General features: G+C 38.1%; 1 protein-coding gene and 1 pseudogene across 1 annotated transcript in view; one reads left to right on the forward strand and one right to left on the reverse strand.

The window, feature by feature from the left end:
* The first annotated feature begins 4433 nt into the window (after nucleotides 1-4433).
* PYROXD1 (pyridine nucleotide-disulphide oxidoreductase domain 1) overlaps nucleotides 4434-23763 on the forward strand; it is a 33821-nt gene continuing 14491 nt past the window's right edge. Inside the window, exons 1-5 of the mRNA XM_009180344.3 lie at nucleotides 4434-4721; nucleotides 7579-7659; nucleotides 16298-16417; nucleotides 20230-20358; nucleotides 22945-23018. Of these exons, the coding sequence (XP_009178608.2) occupies nucleotides 4638-4721; nucleotides 7579-7659; nucleotides 16298-16417; nucleotides 20230-20358; nucleotides 22945-23018 (488 nt within the window). The 5' untranslated portion in view covers nucleotides 4434-4637. The remainder of the gene's footprint in view (nucleotides 4722-7578; nucleotides 7660-16297; nucleotides 16418-20229; nucleotides 20359-22944; nucleotides 23019-23763) is intronic.
* On the reverse strand, nucleotides 18229-18580 carry LOC101006342 (annotated as a pseudogene).

A 23763-nucleotide genomic window follows, 5' to 3' on the forward strand; every position in this document is an offset into this window, starting at 1 on the left:
GTCACTGCTATTGTCCACCACTTTTTTAAGTCTAAAAAATCAACAATAAAATAAATCAAACTCTGATTTGTATAATCTGCCATTTTCCATGGTGTAAATACTCCCATTATGGCCAATTTCAAGCTATGAACATGACATCACTGAATGAGGCAGTAGGAAGAAATGTGCAGCACCCCATTATATTTTTACCTATAGATACAATAGATGTAAATAACCTCAAGAGTAGAGATAATAGCAAAAGAGTTAGGAAATAATGAGTTTTCAATACTTATTACCTTTGTCTTAATATAATTTATGTGATTATGTTTATACAGTTTAGTGTTTAACAATAGCTGTGCTAACAATCAACTCACACAAATCCTAAAATTTTAACAATCAGCTCTCACAGATTCACAGTTGTACCACACCACTGATTCATAGATACAGGAAGACAGCCTGTGGTATAGCAAGCGTGATGCAACGGCCATGATGACTGATGTTTGATTCCTGCCTACTAAGGTATTCTGCAGCAAGGTTCTTAAACAATGCCCATAGCATAGATAACCCTTCAAAAGAAACAAAGCATGTAGCATAGATAATTACCTCAGTAAGATTCTTATCTAGACTCCCTAGTATTCATGAGTTTTGCAAAAAAGTCTGAGATAAGATCAGCTGTACATGTTTTATCCTAAAACCTCACATATTTTCTGGAGGGCAGATGTGGGGATCCACTTTAACAGAATCATCATTTCTGTTTGTACGTCCCTATTAAATATCTCTTTTTAAGAAACTGGATTTGTCAGCTTTTCTTTGGCCTCTCAGCTCCCTCAGCCTTTGGGAGTAGGTTTGCACATCTATGCTCATACAGGAACAACAGGGAGGCTCTTTCCTCTCCTTACTCCTTACCCACCCTCCAATTTTAAAGCCCCTAACTAAGAAGCAGCAGAGAAGCAGAAAAGACAGAACTTCAGATCCCTTTATCTCTGGTCAGCAAGCTTAGGAGTGAAGAGCATATCAACCTGGTGACTGTTTCTGAGGAGTCAAAGAAATACCAGTGCGTTGCTAAATATTATAGGGTAAGTTAAGAGCTCTTAGTTAGGAGAAGAGCTGGAGCAAGAAAGCAACAATAAATCATTTAGGGTTGCCTGTAGTTAGGTGAGGCTTTAATTGGATGTGTGTCTGGAGTTTTGATAACACGTAGTACCAGACTTTTTATTACCTGAGAATGATCAGATAAGCTAAATTAATAAGCATTTAATTTAGAGGAGAAAAATACATTCACAGAAAAATTATCGAGAATTAAAAATGTTTGCTTTAATTTCTTCCCTATATAGTCCAGCTTGTTCAGTAAATCAGTTACATGAACTATTAAAAACAAAGAAGAGGTTTCGAGGGCAAGATGAATCCAGGCTGTACTCACAGTGAATTGGCAAAAACCAAGATAACAATGAGAAGATATCCAAGATGCTTCAGAAATTTCAGACTTGAAGATTCAGAGTAGATTACATGAGACATAGACATCTGGGAGTTAAAAGCATAATAGGTTTGTCAAGGTTATGACCATAGATAAAATCCTTTAGACAGAGAAACATAGTCTATTCAACAGGGCACAGGCAGACAACCATTAATCCTACTAAGAGGCACGCACTGTGCTAGGAAGTTTAAATATGTGGCCTCACATATGTATCAAAGCAACTCTACAAAGTATATCTTATACCCACCTCGCCAATGAGGAAACTAGGGTTCAGATGAGGTAAATAATTCACTGAATAGTCACACAACAAAGAAATTCTGGTGCCACATTTGAATCTAGGTCATCTGACTCAAAAGCTATTAAACTTTAACTACTCTATGAAGTGTCATTATTCATTCCCAATTTTTGCAGTTCAAAAGTAACCTCAATACTCCTATTCTAGACATTTCTGATATCAACTTGAAGAAGAATGGAAAACTAGATTTTGATGGTAGTTTAAAAGTTGGGAATGGCCTTCAAGAGATTAGGCAGGTATGGGAGTCAGATGTAAGAACACTATGGAGGGAAATAGAAGAAGATAGCTTTATCTCCTTCAGTTTTTCCAGATGAGTCTTGAACTCCCCAACCACTTTTCTTTCTTTCTTCCCTTTTAACCATCTCCTGTATTTCCCATGCTCATTCCTGCTACTAAGCCTTTGGTTCTTGGGATATTTCCTACATGACTTGCCACATCTTCTTCTGAACCTATCCAAATGCTATTGGCCTTTGAGGTTCAGTGTAAGTCCCACTTCTTCTCTGAACCTTTCTTTGCCAACTCCAGTCCTGCTATTCTTTTCCACCCATAAACATACACCATAATATTTAGCAACACACTGGTATTTCTTTGACTCCTCAGAAACAGTCACCAGGTTGATATGCTCTTCACTCCTAAGCTTGCTGACCAGAGCTAAAAGGGATCTGAAGTTCTGTCTTTTCTGCTTCTCTGTTGCTTCTTGGCATTGGGCCTCCCTTATTTGTAGGTGCCCAGTTTTCTTTGCAGTTGCCCTTCCCCTAACCTGTACCTATTGCTGCCCTCCCTGTGGATAACATGTTTCAAGTTACCTATATCTTACTTTTAACCCACCCTATATCCAGTATATGTATCTAATTTAATCAACATTAAGGTGAGATGTACTGAAAGTTCTTTAACTCTTAGACATTTCTAAAAGTTGGATATTCATGCCAGTGTGGCAGGCAGGTAGGTCTTATGCCTACACCACGTTGACAAAAAGCCAGCCTTCAAAAGCGGAACAAAAAAGGAGAGTGTGGAGTCATTACTCCTTTACATTTGAGGAGGCTCCTGCTACTTTGCTTCCCCTCCCATAGACAATGATCTCCCTCCATTTCCCCTGGGAGCTTAAATTCCACTCTGTTCTTCCTTCCGACTGAATTCCGTAAAGAGGAAACCCCTTTCACAATATACAGGAGGATCTTGACCCTGAACAATGAATCTAGAAGTCTTTAGAAGGACTTCAAGGCAGTTTCATACTGCACCAACTTTCTACTTCATTCAGCACATTTTTGTTGAATATATACTACCTACTAAACATTGGAGATACAAAGGGAGACAAAAATAATCCCTGAGATTAAGTAAGGAGTTTATGGTGGTGGTGGGGTCAGGCAGTAAGAATTTACAAAAAAGTGGGATAAGTCTAAATTTAGAGGATGACAAGGTGCTACAGGAACACAAAGAGAGGACACCTAGTTGTCTTGAGGATGTTAGATAAAGTATCTTAGAGGAAGCAATGGCTTGATGAAACCAAAGGTCGATGAGTTAGCTAGGGGAAAGTAGTTGGGAAAAAGGTATGTGCAAATGCTCAGAAAGAAATTGGCATATCCTGGGATCTGGAAGTGTAGTGTGGCCTGAATGGACCACAGTGTGAGGGAGATATTGTGAAAATAAGGTGAAGCAAGATTAGATCTAAATGGGCTTAAGGAATGTATTTCCTCCTCCTAGAAATGAATGCTTTGTTTGGCTGCTATACTAGTAACAGGAATTAGACACGTTTATTAAACCGCTTACCATTTAACTTGGTAAATCAAAGAACAATGATTTTTATGGGTATCAGTAAATAACTGTAATTAGATACGTGGTAGGCTTTCCTGTTCATATATAATGGTTATTCTCAGTGTTTAAAGAATTAAAGGGACACTGGTAATTACTAGTTTTAGAGTGAGCCATTTGGGAGATAATACCTTACCATTACAATAGTACCTTACCATTACCAATAGTAAAATAATATGAATAGTGAATAATATAGTAAAAACAGTTAGAAATAATTTAGCAATTTCTTAAAAACAATTGACCACCACGAAAAAAATTCACAATAAAACGGAGACTGGGAATGTTTCGTTCAACTTTCAAACATGCTGCTATTGATTGGAAATGTAAGAAATGTTCATTTGTTTTGACAAAATGGAAAGCAACTGTACATTATTACTGGAAACTTTAGCTGAGGTCAATGTTGTAAATGTAAAGGACAATTTCTTAGAGAACAATTCAGTAGTATTGTTTTGCCTTGTCATGAAGAATTTTTGTGCTTCCACAGACAAAAATCTTGGATTGTTAGGTGAACGGTGGCAATGAAGTGGTTTTCAGAAGACTCAGTTTCTTCATCTACAAAAATGACAGAAGTGGGGCCGTCATTCTGCCAATAAGACATTCTGCCAATAAGTGGGGCTCCTTCTGTCAATAAGAGCATGAGATCTGCGCCTCTAATTTCTCTCAGACACAAATAATGAGAACTTCATACCAATTCATCTATTATATGAAAGCTTTGTCCCTTGAGAATACTGGTGTATCTTTAGATATGTAATTTATCAAACTTCTTTGGGCAACCCATCTTCTTTACTTTTTTATTTTTTATTTTTTGGTCTTCTCTTTGTCAAATTTTTATGGAATAACTACATTCAGGTGTAGTAATACTAACGCAAAGCTCTGAAAATCACGAGACAATTCGTTGCTTCCGAAACGCAGCCGGCAGCAGGCACTCGAGAAGACTAAGTGTGAGCTCCCGAGCACCCGTAGGTCGGATTCCGTGGATAAGGCACCGGAAGTGTCCGCTTCTTGGCTGCTTCCTCTCCTGGAGTCCAAAGTCCAGCTGCTCCGCCGCGATAGTCAGTAAACCACTGGGAGTCCGGCAGCATGGAGGCAGCGCGCCCTCCCGCGACTGCAGGGAAATTCGTGGTGGTCGGCGGCGGCATCGCGGGCGTCACTTGTGCGGAGCAGGTAGGGCGGTGCTCAGGCGGTTCCGCCTCTTTCCCCTACCCCAAAGCCGGTAGCGCTGAAGGCTTTCCTCCCACCCCCTCCCTTTTTCTTCTTCCGGGTTCCTCTTTTGCTGCGCGCTTTTCGCACTTATTGCTCCCAGATTTTAGAAACTGCTTGGTGGTCCTCGTATGGCCTCACTAGCTTTCTCTCAGGCGCAGGGAGGAGTGGGAGGCAAATTATTGCCGAGAAACCAAAGCTGGCAGATCTGTGCTCAGATTCTTGTAATATCAGAGGAGACATGAGGACTTCGTATTTACACAAAAAATTCAGCCCTCTTTTTTTTTTTTTTTCTTTTTATTTGAGACGGAGTCTCTGTCGCCCAGCCTGGAATGCAGTGGTGCGATCTTGGCTTAATGCAACCTTTGCCTCCCGGGTTCAAGCGATTCTTCTTTTGCGTCAGCCTCGCAAGTAGCTGGGATTACAGGCGCCCGCCACCATGCCCGGCTAATGTTTGTATTTTTAGTAGAGAAGAGTTTTCACCATGTTGGCCAGGCTGGTCTCGAACTCCTGGGCTCAAGCAGTCTGCCTGCTTCCGCCTAACAAAGTGCTGGGATTACCGGCCTGAGCCACAGCGCCCGGCCCTTAGCCCCCTTTGTTAATTGTCATAGGTGACTGAGTTTAGTTTCCAAATAGTTGCCAAGTCTTTAGTGCACCTTAACTAATTAATAAAGAATCCCATACGTAAGTTTTCTATACTTCGAACTCCCACGATAGAAGATACTTTTATTTCTAGTAATGTTTTATAAAACAATCAGGAAGGATTAGGTGCATGTAGGGCATGCTTTCCTGTTGATACTGAATAGCCAGACCGTATATATTCATATACATGTGTGTATTCCAAAAAGTTCTAGGTTATTTTGTTGATATAAACATGAGCAATCGCTGAAGTCATAAGAAATAGTACAAGAAACTGAAGTGTTTTCTTTATTGGATGCGTATTTTTCATGTATTCACTAAGTAAGCATATATGATGCAGGCACCGTATTTAAGGGCTGAGTGTTCAACTGTGAACAGCATGGTATACCATACTAGGGACCCACAGCCTAGTGGGAGAGACAATGTTGTATGTCTATGCAAGAGATATCAACGGTTATCTTAGGGGTGCCTGTGGAGTAGGTAGGGAGTGAATTAGGGAAGAGGAATTTTTTTTAATCGAAGGAGGTATTTTTAAAATCTCATTTTGAGAGAATGAGTGAAAGTTCAAGTATTCAAGAAAAGAATGCCATCTCCAGTGGAAAAGCATGGATCATCAGCGAGCAGTAAAGCTTAAAGCATAGATCATAAGGAATCTTACAAATCATGCTAAGAACTTAAGAAGAATTTACAAGTAGTCAGATGTTTTTGAGCGGTGGAGTAACTTGATCGTGTGAAAAGGTTTGAAAGATGATTAGTTACAATGTATTTGTGGCAGAGGCAGCTGGTTTATACGTGAAACTGGGGAGCCAATTTGAAGGTGCTTTGAGTAGTATAAAGAAGTTTCGAGGACCTCATCTAGCAATGGAAACAGGGAGATAAATTACAGAATATGCAAAGGAAAGAAAGATGGAGAGAGTAATAATATTGCCAAATATAGAAAGTTTAAATAGAATGAGACTAAGAAGAATCCCATGGGTGTTGGGCACGATAGCTCACAGTTGTAATTTCAGAACTTTGGGAGGCCAAGGTGAGAGGATTGCATGAGGCCAGGAGTTTGAAGCCAGGCCGGGCAACATGGCAAGAGCCCATCTCCATTAAAAAAAAGAAAAGAAAAGAAATAATCCCTTGGATTTTAAGGATTCATGGATACCTCAAACATGCTGTTTTAGTGATGTAGTAGGAATAGAAGCCAGATTGTTGAGGGTGGTGGTGTGGAGGAACCAGACTTTGAGATAAGAAAATGCTTTCAGGTGCAGAGTGAAGAAAGAGATTATAGCTAAAGGCAAATAATGAAACATTAACAAGTTATACCTCTAAATTTTGTTGAAGCTATTGTTAAAATGGCTTTATCATCCCACAATATGTACTGACTGGAAGAGGCAGAATAGGAGTGCCGAAGCATTGGGGAAAGTCAGACCAATATTCTAAGTGTTTAATATTGAGGGTTTGCTTTGATTTCATCCCATTGAAGACAAATGAAATATTATTTTAAGATAAATATAAGTTGGTTTAACTGTTAGGAAAATAGTTTATTCTAATTCTCTGCATTATAACTCTAAATTGGTATACAAAATAGTTGAAGTAAATAAAGGATACTTCTTTTTGTTTTCTTTTTTTTTGAGACGGAGAGTCTTGCTGTGTCGCCCAGGCTGGAGTGCAGTGGCGCGATCTCGGCTCACTGCAAGCTCCGCCTCCCGGGTTTACGCCATTCTCCTGCCTCAGCCTCCGGAGTAGCTGGGACTACAGGCGTCCGCTACCACGCCGGGCTAATTTTTTATATTTTTTTAGTAGAGACGGGGTTTCACTGTGTTAGCCAGGATGGTCTCGATCTCCTGACCTCGTGATCCGCCCGCCTTGGCCTCCCAAAGTGCTGGGATTACAGGGTGAGCCACCGTGCCTGGCCATAAAGGATACTTCTTTATATCACTTTTCTTGTTCAGCAGTTCTTTGTTAGTGTTTGCTGTAAATATATTATTTTATCAGTATCAGAGTTTACCATTATTTACCATTGCCCTGTAGATAAGGACATGACAGGGGATAATGGAGACCTTTAGATGAGAAGCAGTGAGTTTTTAATTTTCTAGATTAATTACATTATTAAAGTTGCATCATCCTCAACCCCAAACCATATATGCCAGTACTTAATTCGTCCTAATTTTTTTTCTCTCTTTTTAAAAATAAGTTGGCTACTCAGTTTCCATCAGAAGATATTCTCTTGATAACAGCTTCTCCCGTTATTAAAGCAGTTACGAATTTCAAGCAGGTAAGAACCTTTGTATAACTTCTTAATATTAATTTGAAAAAATTGCAATTTAACTTGCATAGCATTAAGGTAACTATTTTTTTCTTTCTTAAAAATTGACAAGTACAATTATATGCTGTACAACATGATGTTTTGATATATGTATACATTGTGGAATGGCTAAGTCAAGCTATTTAAAATCTTTCCAATTTTGATGCCTTCTATTTCTTTCTCTTACCTAATTTAATTACTCTAGCTAGGACTTTAGTACTATGTTGAATGGAAGTGTTGAAGAGTGGGCATCCTTGTGTTGTTCTTGATCTTGGAAAAGCTCTCAGCTTTTCACCATTCAATATAGTATTAGCTATAGGCTTGTGTATGACCATTTTTATGTTGAGGTACATTCCTTCTATACCTAGTTGTTGGGCTTTTATTATGAAAAGATGTTCAATTTTGTTAAATTTTTTTTCTGTATCTGTAGAGATGGTCATGATTTTTGTCCTTTGTTCTGTTAATGTGGTATATCACATTTACTGATTTGCATATTTTAAGCCATGTTTGCATCCCTGAATAAATCCCCCTTGATTATGGTGAATTGACGATTTGTATTTTATTGTTGTTATTGTTTTGTTTTTTGTTTTTGTTTTTGTTTCTTTTTTGAGACGGAGTCTCGCTCTGTTGCCCAAGCTGGAGTCCAGTGGCGCAATCTTGGCTCATTGCAAGCTCTGCCTCCCAGGTTTACACCACTCTCCTGCCTCAGCCTCCTGAGCAGCTGGGACTACAGGCGACCACCACGAGGCCCGGCTACTTTTTTGTATTTTTTAGCAGAGATGGAGTTTCACTATATTAGCCAGGATGGTCTCGATCTCCTGACCTCACGATCCGCCCGCCTCAGCCTCCCAAAGTGCTGGGATTATAAGTGTGAGCCACCACACCTGGCGAATTGATTACTTTTAATATGTTGTTGAAATCAGTATGTTAGTATTTTGTTAAAGACTTTTGCATCTATGTGCATCAGGGATATTGATTTGTAATTTTTTTTCTTGTAGTATCCTTACCTGGCTTTTGTATTGGGTAATGCTAGCCTCATAAAATGAGTTTGGAAATTTTCCCTTCTCTTCAATTTTTGGAAGAGTTTCAGAAAGCTAGGTATTAGTTCTTTAAATGTTTGACAGAATTCAACAGTGAAGTCATCAGGTCCTGGGTTTTTCTTTGATGGAAGACTTTTTATTGCTAATTTAATCCCCTTACTTATTACTGATCTGTTCAGATTTTCTGTTTCTTTGTGGTTTAATCTTGGTAGGCTGTATGTAGGTATGTATCCACTTCTTCTAGGTTGTCCAATTTGTTGGAATATAATTATTCCTAATAGTCTCTTATGATCCTTTGTATTTCTGTTGTATCAGTTGTAAAGTGTCCTCTTTCATTTCTGATTTTATTTACTTGAGTCTTGTCTCTTTTTCAGTCTAGCTAAAGGTTTCTCAATTTTTTTGTATTTTCAAAATAACATCTTTTTGTTTTGTCGATCTTTTCTATTGTTTTTCTAGTCTCTACTTCATTTATTGCTGCTCTGCTCTTTGTTTCCTTCCTTTCTTTAATTTTGAGCTTAGTTTGTTCTTAGTTTTCTAGTTCCTTGAGATGTAACCTTAAGTTGTTTACTTGGTATCTTTCTTTTTTGATATAAGTGATTATTGCTGTAAACTTTGCTCTTAGAACTGCTTTTGCTGAATCTTGTAAGTTTTGGTATGTTGTGTCTTCATTTTAATTAGTCTCAAGATATTTTTAATTAAAAAAATTCTTTCTTGACCCACTGGTTCTTTAGGAGAATGTTGTTTAATTTCTAAATATTTGTGAATTTTCTGAAATTTCTCCTGTTATTAATTTCTAGTTTTATATCATTGTGGTAGGGAAAACGTGCTTGATATGATTTCATCCTTGTATTTGTTAAGACTTGTTTTGTGACCTATTGTGATTTATCGAATGTTCCATGTGCGCTTGAAGAGGATGTGTACTCTGCTGCTAAGTGAAATATTCTGTATGTGTCTGTTAAATCCATTAGTTCACATCCAGTGTTTTATTTCCAATAATCTTTTCATTGTTGAAAGTGGGGTACTGAAATTCCCTACTCTTTTATTTTTTGAGACAGAGTCTCGCTGTGTCACCAAGGCTGGAGTGCAGTGGTGCAATCTTGACTTACTGAAACCTCCATCTCCCAGATTCAAGTGATTCTCCTGCCTCAGCCTCTCGAGTTGCTGGGACTACAGGTGTGTGCCACCGTGCCTAGCTAATTTTTTTTTGTATTTTTGTTAGAGATGGGGTTTCACCATGTTGGCCAGGGTGGTCTTGAACTCCTGACCTCAAGTGATCCGCATCCCTTGGCCTCCGAAAGTGCTGGGATTACAGGTGTGAGCCACCGTGCCCAGCCACTCCTACTCTTTTTATACTGCAATCTGTGTCTCTCTTCATATCAGTTAATATTTGCTTTATTATTTAGGTGCTCTGATGTTAGGTGCGTATATATTTACAGTTGTTATATCTTCGTAATGAATTGTTCTCTTTACCATTTTGTAATGACCCTTTTTGTTTCATTTTACAGTTTTTTACAAATAGTTATTTTATCTGGTACAGTTACATCCACTCTCTTGTTTTCTCTTTGCGTGAAATATCTTTTTCTCTCCTTTTCCTTTTCCTGTGTGTCTTTACAGGTGAAGTAAATTTCTTGTAGGTAACATGTAGTTAGACCTTGTTTGTTTATTCATTCAACCACTGTTTCTTTCACTTGAGAATTAGTCCATTGATATTCAAGGTAATTGTTGATAGGTAAAGACTTACTGCTGCCTTTTTTTGTTAATTGTTTTCTAGTTGTTTTGCAAATCTATATTCCTTTTTTCTTTCTTCCTGTCTTCCTTCTAATTAAATTATTGGTATCCTACTTGAATACCTAATTACTAATTGGTATCCTTTCCTTTCAGTTTGAAGAGCTCCCTTTAGCATTTCTCTAGTGGTAGCTTCGATTCCTTAATCTTTTTGTATTTAGTGTATGTTTTTGATTTGTGGTTATCATAAGGCTTATGTAAAACAATTATAACGGATTTTTTTTTTTTTTTTTTGAGACGAAGTCTCACTCTGTCGCTAGGGCTGGAGTGCAGTGGCCAGAGATCAGCTTACTGCAAGCTCCTCCTCCCGGGTTTACACCACTCTCCTGCCTCAGCCTCCTGAGTAGCTGGGACTACAGGCATCCGCCACCTCGCCCGGCTAGTTTTTTTTTTTTTTGGTATTTTTTAGTAGAGACGGGGTTTCCCTGTGTTAGTCAGGATGGTCTCGTTCTCCTGACCTCGTGATCCACCCGTCTCGGCCTCCCAAAGTGCTGGGATTACAGGCTTGAGCCACCGCGCCTGACTATAATGGATATTTTAAGCTGAAAACTACTTAACTATGACCACATAAAGTAACTCTACACTTTTACGCTACTCCTCTGCCACATTTTATGTTTTTGATACCACAATTTACCTCATATTATATATCCCTTAAATTATTGAAGCTCTTGTTATATTTATTAGTTTCGTCTTTATTTAATAGTTTTGTGTAAGCCAAATATATAAGGGGCTTACACACCACCATTACAATTTTAGAGTTTTCTCAGTTTGACTGTGTAGTTACTTTTACCAGTTAATTTTTATATTTTCACATGTTTTCATGTTACTAACTAGTGTCCTTTTCTTTCAGTTTGAAAAACTCCCTGTAGCATTTCTTGTAAGACAAGTCTGGTGGTGAAGAACCCCCTCAGCTTTTATTTGTCTGTGAAAGTCCTTATCTCACTTTCATTTCTGAAGGACAGCTTTGCCAAGTACTGTATTTTTAGTTGGCAGTTTTGTTTTTTGTTCCTTCAGCACTTTGAATATATGATTTGTGTTAGGCCTTTCTTGCATTGCTATAAAGAAATACCTGAGGCTGGGTGATTTATAAAGAATAGGGGTTTAATCGGCTCATAGTGCTACATGCTGTATGGGAAGCATGGTGCCAGGAATCTGCTCAACTTCTGATAAAGCCTCAGGAAGCTTACAATCATGGTGGAAGGCGAAGAGAGTAGATGTATCGCATGGTAAGAGCAGGAGCAAAGGAGAGAGTGTGAGAGGAGGTACCACACATGTATAAACAACCAGGTCTCGCAAGAACTCATCATGGCAAGGACGGCATCAAGCCATGAGGCATCTACTCCCGCGATTTAGCCTTTTCCCACCTCCAGCACTGGGGATTACATTTCAACATGAGATTTGGCAGGGACAGACGTCCAAATCATGTTATTTTTTCATTTTGTCCTGGCCTGTAAGGTTTCTCCTGAGAAATCTGCTGTTAGCCTTTTGGAGACTCTCTTATTGTGATTTGCTTTTCTCTTTCTGCTGTAATGGCCCTCTCCTTGTTTTTGATTTTTGACAGTTTAATTATAATATGTCTTGGTGTAGCCTTATTTGGATTGAATCTGATTAGAGACTTTTGACCTTCTGGTTCCTGGATATTTATATCTTTCTCCAGATTCGGAAAGTTTTTTATTGTTATTTCTTTAAATACACTTTCTACTCCTTTGTCTCTCTCTTCTCCTTCTATAACTCCTATAACTCAAAGATTTGTTTCTTTCATGCTATCTTTTAAATTCCCTATTTTTACATTCTTTTCATTCTTTTTTCTTCTTCGTTTTTGACTGTGTATTTTCAAATAATCTGTCTTTAGATTCACGGATTTTTTCTTCTGTATGATCAGTTCTTTTGTTGACATAGTCTGTTGCATTTTTTTGTTTGTTTGTTTCATCCATTGCATTTTTCATTGCCAGAATTTCTGCTTTATTTTTTAATAACTTGTCTTTTTAAATTTTTTGTTTTGGTTGCTTATTGTTTTCCTGATTTAATTGAATTGTTTGTTTGTAACTTCTTGAAGTTCCTTCAGCTTCTTTAAACAATTATTTTGAATTCTTTGTCAGGCAGTGGTTTTGTGTGTGTGTGTTCTTTTAGTGGCATGTCTTCTTGGTTTATCATGTTTCTTCTTGCCATTTCTTTCTGTTCTTTTGGTGGCATGGCTTCTTGGTTTATCATGTTTCTTGTTGCCATATGTTGATGTTTGCACATTTGATGACACACTCACTGTTTTCACAAGTATGGGCTAGTTTTGCTGTGGAAAGACCTTCCCCTATGGGGAGGGCTGCTTGTTGGATAGGATGTAGCAGTACTGGCACCAGTGAGGATCCATGCAGCTCTGTCAGCTGAGTTAATTGTTGAAGATTGCAGGGATCCTCAGCATCCAACTCTGGATGTCTGCAGTGGTAGTGAGGGTTGTTGGGGTTTTCATTGTCGGTGGCGGCTAAGAGTCTCCCAATCACAAGGAAGTTGTGGCTTAGGGGATCCCAAGTGGCACTGAGTCTGCCTTCAGGTTCAGTGGCAGCAGCACTGGTGTCTGATAAGTGGTGCCTATGGAGCAGTGATAGAGCTGAGACCCAAAACCCAGGCATACATGGAGGAACAAAAGCTCTGGGATCTGGGACAGTAATGACATTGTTGCCTAGAGTGCAAGTACCCATACTGCTGTATTGGTAATAGAATGTGAGGTGAGGATGCTTGTGAAGCAGCCAGGGAAACCAAGGATGGGAACACAGGTGTGCTGTGAAGCAGCCAGGGAAACCAGGAATGGGAACACAGGTGTGCTCAAAGTTATAGCAGCTTCATTGTCAGGGAAGGGCCTTGCTTTCAACTGTGGCTGAGCCAGTGCCTGGATTTCAGACATGTGCAGTGAGGCTTGGTTGCAGGGCCCAAAGTGCAAACTAGCTTACTATGGTGATGGCTCTGGTGTCTGAGATGTAGGTGGGCCCAGTGCAGGCCGTAGACCCTGGGTCTGATGTGTGGGATTGCGATTGGGACACTATGGGGTTGAGAGATGAAGTGACTCCTTTCCCAAAGCATCTTGACATTGGCCACTTCTTTGTGAAGACAAGCTGTGCCGCCATGTCTCCCTCTCTGGGGTTCCCTGGCCAGAATGGTGGTTGGATCCGTCACAGTAGCAAGGAATGCCAGTTTCCTCTGCAGTGCAGGCCACCATGGACCACAGTGCTCCCCACTATGTGACTGATACTGATAGCCTCTGCCTTTCTTTGCTCCTAGCCGTTTCCTGGTTTCTCAGGTGTGCCAGGGTCATTATTGATTCTTATTATGTGGCTATTCTCCATTTTCTTGCTCCTCTGTGTTGCTGCAGATCGTTTAATGGGCCCTTAAGCCCTCTTTGGGCTATTTTGGCTTGTGAATAGTTGTCTGTATTTGTTTTGTTGTGTTTGTTTTTAATGGGGGAATGAAGGCTGCTATCTCCTACTTAGCCATCTTGATGACAATACCGCCATGCATTCTGGAGTGTTTTAATTGTTTAAAATTACAAATATTCTTTTGACAGTCATTTGAAAAAACCTCGAGTTGAGAATTATTCACATAGAATACCGAAAGCTCCCAGAATTATACTGAATTTTTAGTCTTCTATTCTTTTTCTCCATTTTCCTTCCACTTAGAATTACTTTTGAGAAAGTTGCCAATAAAAATTTTCCAGGAAAGATGCTCTGCAAATCTAAAAATGGGTACAAATATACATGTAGATATTTATTATAAATATGGGTAGGGGTGTGTGTATGTGTGTTTACAAATCAGAAAAGTACTTCCAAGCCAAGTTTATACTTACAGATCATTGGTGTTTCAGATATGTAATAAGCATCTCGGAATACTTTGTATTCCATTAATTTATATTCGCATTATAATAGGAGTCTAAGAACAGTGGGGTCATAGTATAGAAAAGCCATCTCCAAACTTTTTTGATCCTGTAGCTCAACTGTTAAAACGTTTTGCCTTGACATCCCAATATATGTATACTAATAAGTTATATGCGTGAGCTACAGAACTACAATTGTAAATATTATAAAGCCTATGCAAAATAAAATTTATAAAATGGCGAAAAACGTAGGTTCTGTCTTTCTTCCCACCCTTCAGTGAAGACTACTACCATAGCCCTTCATTTAATACGATGTTTCTTGTAATATCCTGATAATGGAATATAATTTTCTCATGTTGTAAACCTGTAAGACCAAGGGTAGTTTAGTGGCATATACCATGTTGTCCCTCTATAACCTAAGCAGAGATACACATGATATCTTACTAGTTAGGTATAGCCAAAGAGTTATGGAGTTTGGGAGAAATAGAGGAAAAAATATAGCTATTAATCTTTAAAAGGTAAAAGTACATATTTAATGGCAGGCTGAGACTGTATACATAAGAGAAAGATGTATAGCTGGGTCTCATAATTATCTTTCCAGAAGACCTAATTCAGTATAATAATCCAAGAGTTGTGAGACTTGAATTCAGTGTTTGCCAGTTTTGTAAGTTATGCACAGTAGAAGGAAAAAACTTGGTTTCTAGGCCTCTTATTTACTGGTCGGGTAGCCTTGGAAGATCTCTGTAAGCTGCTTCTCCTGTTGTATTAATACTTTCCTTACTTACTTCACAGGGGTGGGAGCTTAAATGTGCCAATAACAAATATACAAATATCAGCTGTTCTGTGTACAGCAGTAGGAAATGGCATTATCTTTATGATTTATTGAGTACCTATATTATAAGCCAATGTTCTAGGCACATAAGATACAGAGATTAAAAGTATAGAACATAACACCAAAAAGTCACTAGTGCTTATCCTGAGGGATTATGGATGAGATTTAGAGAGGGATAAAGAGAGACTTTAACATTTACTCTCTATTATGTATTGTTTGTTTAGTGTTACAAAGAGCATGATTCATGACTTGTATAATTTTTAAAGGAGAAAAAAGATTACTACTGATAATTCATATTTATTAAGTGCTTACCATGCACCAAGTAGTCTTCTAAAGGTTTCAAATATATGATCCTTAAATAACCCTAGAAGTAGGTTCTTACATAATTTGTAAGACCGTAGAGGGGTCACGAGACCAAAAGTTTTGAGAACTGTCAAGGCCATGCAGTAAGATTTCCATGCAGTTTTTAAGGAGCAGCTGAGGTTGAATATCAATCTGTAAGGCTGTGTGGTCTTTCTGCAGCAAACTGGGCTTAGGACTAGAGCAAGTAGATAATTTATAGGGTTGGGGATTTTCAGGTTAACAGTTTAGGATAAGAGAGCAAGGAAGTGAAGGATTTAGGGAAAAGGTGAAATGATTCACAACTGAACTTTAACTGGACAGAAAGGAAAGTGAGTCTAGAAGAGTACTGATGGTTTTATAGAACAGGAAGGAAGAGTACAAAGACTAGATGACCATCAGGTCTGCTAGTAAATAGAGAGTGAAAGCTTGAAGGATAAGGAAATAAATAAGCTGTTTGACTAAACTGTAGAAATGTAAGTGGTGTTACCCCTCATTTTACAGGTCAGTTCTCATTTTATTAGCCGGGAAACTATGGCTTATAACACCTGACTTGCCCAGGAGCGGCCAAGCAAATATTTAAGTCTCTAAATGCTGAATCTAGTCCTCTTTCCACTCTATATAGTGCAGTTGGCTAACTTTTTTGTTTTACAAACACAAAATAGTGTATAAAAGCAAAGTATTTTTATTATTTAAGTTCTTGAAAGAAAATACTTTAAAAATATACATTTTTAATCTCTTTGATCTGTATAGATTTCTAAAATATTGGAAGAATTTGATGTTGAAGAACAATCAAGTACCATGTTAGAAAAACGCTTTCCCAACATTAAGGTTATAGAATCTGGCGTAAAGCAACTGAAGAGTGAAGAACACGTAAGATAATTGTTTTCTTAATAACATTTTCCATTATTGAATCTTGATGAGGTTTTGCCTGCCTTCTTTTCACTCCAGCTCTACCACCACCACCACCATTTAAGTTTTTAATATGTAAAGTTTAGTGACATTGATTTCTAGTATTACTAGAAAAAATACAGTTTTTGTAAGTTTATTGGAATTATATAATTAGATTTGGGATTTTAGTCTTCACATTTCAAATTACATTAATGTTTATAAAGTGTCCACCGTGTTCTGGTTACTGCATTAGGTGCTGGGATGCAGTAGGGATAATATGAGGTGTCTGCCTCTAGGAACTGTCAGTGTCAAAGGGAATATGAACATGTATACTATAGTTATATTGATATATAAAAAACACAGTCACTGAAATACTATCAAAGCTCTGATATCAAGGATTTAGGAAGACTTCACAGAGAGAGTAAAATGAGCTGGGTGTTAACAGATGAGTGAAATTAAGAGTTCACCGGGTGGAAAGGGGCATTCCAGGAAGAGGAGGTTGAATGTACAAAGACCCAAAGAAAGGAAAAGAAATATGAAGAATAGAGATGTCAAAGGGATTAGGGTATGGTTAAGTAAAGGAGATTGGCAATCAAGGCTAGAAGCTAAGTAAATAAGATCCTGAAGGGTTTTTAATGTCATGCTATAAGAAGTTGAGTTTGTTTTATATTTGGGAGAAATTGTAAGGTGATTTTAAGAGCTGAGGCATCAATAATAAAATTGATTTTTTTTTTTCTAAGGAAGATGGATCTGATAGGAGTGTTGAGAATGAACAAGTGGCCAGTAGCCAACCGAATTAGAAGGTGGTTATGATAGTCAAATATTATGTAAAGGGTCAGGAAATTATGTACAGGCTCACACCTATAATCCTAGCACTTTGGGAGGCCAAGGCAGGTGGATGGCTTTAGCCTAGAAGTTCTACTCTAGCCTGGGCAATATAGCAAAAACCCATATCTACAAAAAACATACAAAAAATTAATCAGGCATGGTGGCGTGCACTTGTGGTCCCAGCTACTTGGGAGACCGAGGTGGGAAGATCACCTGAGCCTGGGAGTTCAAGGCTGCAGTTAGCTGTGATTGTGCCACTGCACTCCAGCCTGGACAACAGAGTGAGACTCTGTCTCAAAAAGAATAAACAATTTTTTAAAAAATTGATTTGAAAAATGATGTGAGGCCTGAACTGAGACAGGGACAATGTAGTTGTAAAAAATATCCAAGATTTGAGTGAGATTTCTACTATAAATTCAGCAGGACTCAGTAACGCTTTGCATGAGAATGAAGAAGGCAGGCTCAGGAAAGGATGTAGTTAGATGATTTACAGTATCCTCAGATGAGCTTTAGGCAAGATAAGAAGTAGGTTTGTAGTTGTTTGTATAAGGCAGTTCTAATTTATGAGGTCTAACCCATAAATTAGAGATGTGTTTTATCCCTAAAGGAGATAAAACACATACCACATTTGAAACACAAGTAATTTGAGAGAAAAAAGTAAAAGTACTGAATTTTATCAGGAAACAAGAAAAAATCTGAATCCCCAAACCAGATAAGTTTCTAATACTTATAGTGGTATTACATATTCCAAGTAATATCGTTGTCAATTTATTTTGTATTTGAGGTGGGTTCTCACAATATGCTAAATGTGTTGTGAGGGAATTTATGTGTTAGGGCATTTGAATGAATCAGAATGCCTCCCATTACCATTTGAAAAATATCCCACATGCAGTGCATGTCTGCCTTCTTTTATCCATTGTCCTTTACATTTTTTTTTTTTAACAGTTTATTATAATTTCTTTTATTTAACAATCTAAGAAGTTCGCAGCCATCAGCAGTTCTAGTGCTATATTTCAGGTGCAGTTGGGAGTTTGGGAACTTGGTGGCGCTGTTAGTGTAGCGAACTTTGTATGTAAAATACATGCATACTTTTGATAGCACATGTGAAGGTATCTCTCTAAAATTGACCTCATTGGTTTCATTCTCAGCAAACTGACCTGGGCCACTCATGGCTTTTATCGTGTCTGATGTTAATGCATGTTCTCTTTTTACCATAAATTCATGGCCATCAGATGATATCAATTTCACATACTTGGCATCAGGGCCTTAACAGCCACCATAGGTTTTCTCCTCTCCATCCATGTTTTTTTCCTTCTTGAGACGGAGTCTTGCTCTGTCGCCCAGGCTGGAGTGCAGTGGTACAATCTCAGCTCACTGCAAGCTCCGCCTCCCAGGTTCAGGCCATTTTCCTGCCTCAGCCTCCAGAGTAGCTGGGACTACAGGCGCCCTCCACCATGCCCAGCTAATTTTTTGTATTTTTAGTAAAGACGGGATTTCACCGTGTTAGCCAAGTTGGTCTGGATCTCCTGACCTCGTGTTCTGCCCCGTCTTGGCCTCACAAAGTGCTGGGATTACAGGCGTGAGCACTGCGCCAGGCCTCTCTCCATCCATTTTGTTTTTATGAAATGCTACTGTGCTTCCCCAGGAACTTCAGTAGTTTCCTGATGAGGTGAGGATGCAGAGTGTGTCACTCACTTCTGTCTGGAGAATTGTCCTTTACATATTTTAGTGAATTAGAGATAGTATGTTTTACTTTCACATCTCCTGGCAAAAATTTAGCAGTGTGGAAAGAGTTTTTGTGTTTGTTTGTGCTGTTTGTTTTTACAGCAGCTAAATGCAAATTATTTTTTAAGTTTTGTCAGTGCCTATAATTAACTTTTGTTCTTGTCAGATAAAATTCTAATGAGATTATCTGAAAGAAGACTTGTATAAAATTTCTATGTGGCTTATGCTTATGCTGGATTACTGGTTTTATGTATTTGTTTTGCAACTGAAGAGTTAATTTGGGTTATAAATGTCTCATTGGGTATTAAGTGCTATGATACAATTTGCCAAGGTTTGTAAATCAAATAATTGGCACAAACATGAATGCTTAAATCATTCAAACAAAGTGGAACATCTCTCATAGTAGCATGCATTTATGTTTAAATGTTTTCTAAAGGCTACTATTTATATGTAGTTTTTCATTCAGTATTAAAGAACGAAAGCACTAGATCTCTGATGTGTAGTTTTAGACCCATTTAAGTTATTAAAAATTAATATAAATTTAAAGCCAATACATGCTAGGATTAAAGATTATCATGTTCTTTACTTATACTAAAATATACCCCAAAAGCATTTTGTTCGCTAGTAAAGTCATTATTTTTACTTAAGATATAAATACTGCTTTTTTTTTTTAATAGCACTTCCTAGTCTTTTTAGATTAAGAAGATATACCATAACTTCTTTCACCACTCACTGCATTTCTGTACTCATAATAGATACGAAGGTATGAATGATATGATTAGAATTACTAGGTCGTCTTACAGTAACTTCCCTTGAGATCAGAAATCTTCATCAAGGCATCAAGGCCTGTCACGGGTGTAATGAGAAAACTTAATTTAAAAATGTCTTGAAGTTTTGTTTTTAATCTGGGGTCAACATACCTTTTCAACCAACATGGGATTCCCTGAAGTTTAATGTAAAACTTTGCGTGAATGTACCTTTTTATTCCAGGGGAGAAAGACTGGTTTTCACAAGATCTCAGAATGGTTCATGAGCTTAAAATGATTAAGAATAACTGGATCAATGCATGTATTCTCATGCTTAGTTTTGTAATTGCTATAACAAAGAACTGAGTGCCACCAAGAGGCAACCTTAATATGTTACGTTTTGCTTTTGCCTTATTGAATTTTTAATTTAAAGTGAAATTGTATCCATGTTGATTATGTGTCCCCCTTTTCTCTCATTGTTTGATGTATTTACAGTGCATTGTAACAGAAGATGGCAATCAGCATGTATATAAGAAACTCTGTCTGTGTGCTGGAGCTAAACCAAAGTTGATATGTGAAGGAAATCCTTACGTATTAGGAATCCGTGATACAGACAGTGCTCAGGTAAGGTTGAATCATGGGAAGGAAAATAAAAGACTTTTCTACATTTGAATTAAACTGTTCCACTTATGATTCCTAAATTATAATGGCAGAAGGGAATTTTGTTTCATGACCAATAAACCACAGAGTGGTTATGTTTTATTCCCACCAATTTTTCTTTTTTTTTTTTTTTTTGAGATGGGTCTCCCTCTGTCACCCAGGCTGGAGCTCAGTGGAGCGATCTCAGCTCACTGTAAGCTCTGCCTCCTGGGTTCACACCATTTTCCTGCCTCAGCCTCCTGAGTAGCTGCCATTACAGGCGCCTGTCACCATGCTCGGCTAATATTTTTTTGTATTTTTAGTAGAGACGGGGTTTCACCATGTTAGCCAAGATGGTCTCAATCTCCTGACCTCGTGATCCGCCTGCCTCGGCCTCCCAAAGTGCTGGGATTACAGGCATTAGCCACCGCGCCCGGCCTATTCCTGTCAATTTATTTATTTTTAGTTGATATTATGTTTTTAAGTTCATGCTGATGTGTTATCAGCATGAGATAACCCAGATATAATGACTCTGCTGAATATTAACAACTTGCAGTGCACACACATTCATTACTCTACTTTGAGAATATGTGATTTGCAGCCTAAATAATATAACACATACATACCACATTTGAAACACAAGTTTTTTCCAAAAAGGTAAAAGCAATTCAAAAATTACGGCTCTTATTCTCCAGCAAAAAAAATTTCAAAAGATCTTTGTGGTACAAAATCATGATAGAATCATAGAACAGAAAAAGTCACTTGACTTATTGTTCTGCCCTAGATAAACTGTCCCAGTAAGGTGAAACATCTGCATTTGGAGCATTATACAACTTCCTTTTGGTAATTTAATTCAGGGCTTATGAACCCTTATTGCCAAGAAACTCTTCCTGGTTTCACAGTACTGTGTCTAACCTCAGGTTTGTTGTTCTGTCTCATGACATGATGATTTTGCATTAATATAATTTATATTCTGAAAAATTAATAAGGTTTTCTTGCAGCCTATTTGTCTCTTAATTAATTAGGAATTGAGAGAAAATTTAAAGGAACTTGATTATCTTCTTGTAAACAGTTTAAGTTCATATTATCAGAGATTGAGCTCATAACTGTTTCAGCTAGGTCCGCTGCATACATGAACTCATTGAGTCCTCATGATAATCCTGTGTGACGATTATTACTCCCACTTTACAAATAGGAAACTGAGGTTGAGAGATTAATTATGTGTCTGTACTAATTTAGCTATTAAGTTTATCAGATACACAATTTAAACTTGTGCTTTTCACCTCTAGGTCCGGTGCTCTTACAGGTCTTTCTTAAATTGCAATATCCTCAATGAAGGACAAACTAAAATAAACTTCAGTGTTTTTTTTTTTCTTGGAGAATTTTAAAGATATCAGCTTCAGTGAATAGTATAAGTTTGGAGATAAACTTAATAGAAACTTAGTAGGAGGAAGAATTTTTCTGTTCAGATGTCATTTTGAAGCAATGAAACTATTCTATACTTTTGAAAGTGCCCAAAGAATTACCACTGGCTTCTGTAAGCTCATTGTGGTCTTTTTTTCTGGAGGGTGGAGGCATCAATTTATCTGTCTTAGAATGTTAATAACATTTTTTTTTCCCGTAAACGTTTGACATTATTGTGCACCTGCTACTCCTACCAGCTTTGTCTGTATCATCTCACGTAATCTTTACAGAAGCATCAGGATATATAGTCACTTATCATTTCCATTTATTTATTTATTTATTTATTTTGAGACAGAGTCTTGCTCTGTCACCCAGGCTGGAGTGCAGTGGCACTATCTCGGCTCACTGCAAGCTCTGCCTCCCGGGTTCATGCCATTCTCCTGCCTCAGCCTCCCGAGTAACTGGGACTACAGGCACCCGCCACCATGCCCAGCTAATTTCTTTTTGTGTTTTTAGTAGAGACAGGGTTTCATGGTGTTAGCCAGGAAGGTCTCAATCTCCTGACCTTGTGATCCACCTGCCTCAGCCTCCCAAAGTGCTGGGATTACAGGCCTGAGCCACCGCGCCCGGCGGATCATTTCCATTTACAGTTGAAGGACGTGAGGTGCAGATAGGGTAAGCAACTTGCAAAGTCATTCAGTTAGTAATTGCTAGAGCCAGTGCTTCCAGAGTCTGCTCTTAACCACTGTGCTGCTGAGCTTCTCATTCCTCATTCCTAGAAGTTTTGAGTGTTGAGTAACTCTAGGGAAACTGAGAGTCCAGGCAAAAAGAAAGAATAATTGATTTGGTCAAATAGTTGGGAATGTGGTAAGTTAATAGTGCCTCCTGCTGAAATTCTGAAGTACTGTAAATGTAATGACCTAAAAGGAAGGAAAAATCAGGAGAGGTATTGCTATAAAAGCAGCTTAGGATAAAGTAGAATAGGGAGCTTTTGTAATATTAATTGAGAAGGATGTACCCTGATAGAGTGGGAAAGTGAGATTCATTTTTTTTCTTTACAAATTCAATAAAATATTTACATTTTTAGAATATTATCATTGAAGCCTCTTATTTCAGATATTGCCCGCTATTATAAAATACTGCCTCATTATTTTCTTTTTAACATAGGAATTTCAGAAACAGCTTACTAAAGCTAAAAGAATAATGATCATAGGGAACGGTGGTATTGCACTTGAGTTAGTGTAAGTATCTATTTTTAAATATAACATATTTAAATTGTTTAAAAATCATTTGTTTTTAAATTTAACAATTGCTTTGTGATTCATGTGATTTGTTGGCAGACTGGAAAATGTTTTTTATTCTGAAAATCAAAGATAAATATAATTTGCATACATTTTCAAGGGGAAAAATTAACCTTTTTTTTTTTTTAGCTTTTGTGGACTCCATAATTGTAGAAATTTTATTATAAAATATATATGTTTTGGGAATGCTTTAGGTCTCAAGGTGGTTGGCCAAATTTGGCCCCTAATTGTGTTTTATAAGTATATTCTATGTTTAAAAATAATTTAAATATTTGCACCTTTTGAGATTTCTAGTGATAACCCTCACCACTTTTTTTTTTTTTTAAACGGAATCTCGCTCTGTCACACAGGCTGGAGTGCAGTGGCGCGATTGTGGCTCACTGCAAGCTCCGCCTCCCGAGTTCACGCCATTCTCCTGCCTCAGCCTCCCGAGTAGCTGGGACTACAGGCGCCGCCACCACGCCCGGCTAGTTTTTTGTATTTTTTAGTAGAGATGGGGTTTCACTGTGTTAGCCAGGATGGTCTCGATCTCCTGACCTCGTGATCCGCCCGTCTCGGCCTCCTAAAGTGCTGGGATTACAGGTGTGAGCCACCGCGCCCGGCCACCCTCACCACTTTTTATTGCTTATATGATAAATCCTGCTTCATTCATTCATGTTACCTCTGGCCAGTGTAACCCAAAATA

This window comes from Papio anubis, chromosome 9 (assembly GCF_008728515.1).
Source record: "Papio anubis isolate 15944 chromosome 9, Panubis1.0, whole genome shotgun sequence".
Lineage (NCBI taxonomy): Eukaryota > Metazoa > Chordata > Mammalia > Primates > Cercopithecidae > Papio > Papio anubis.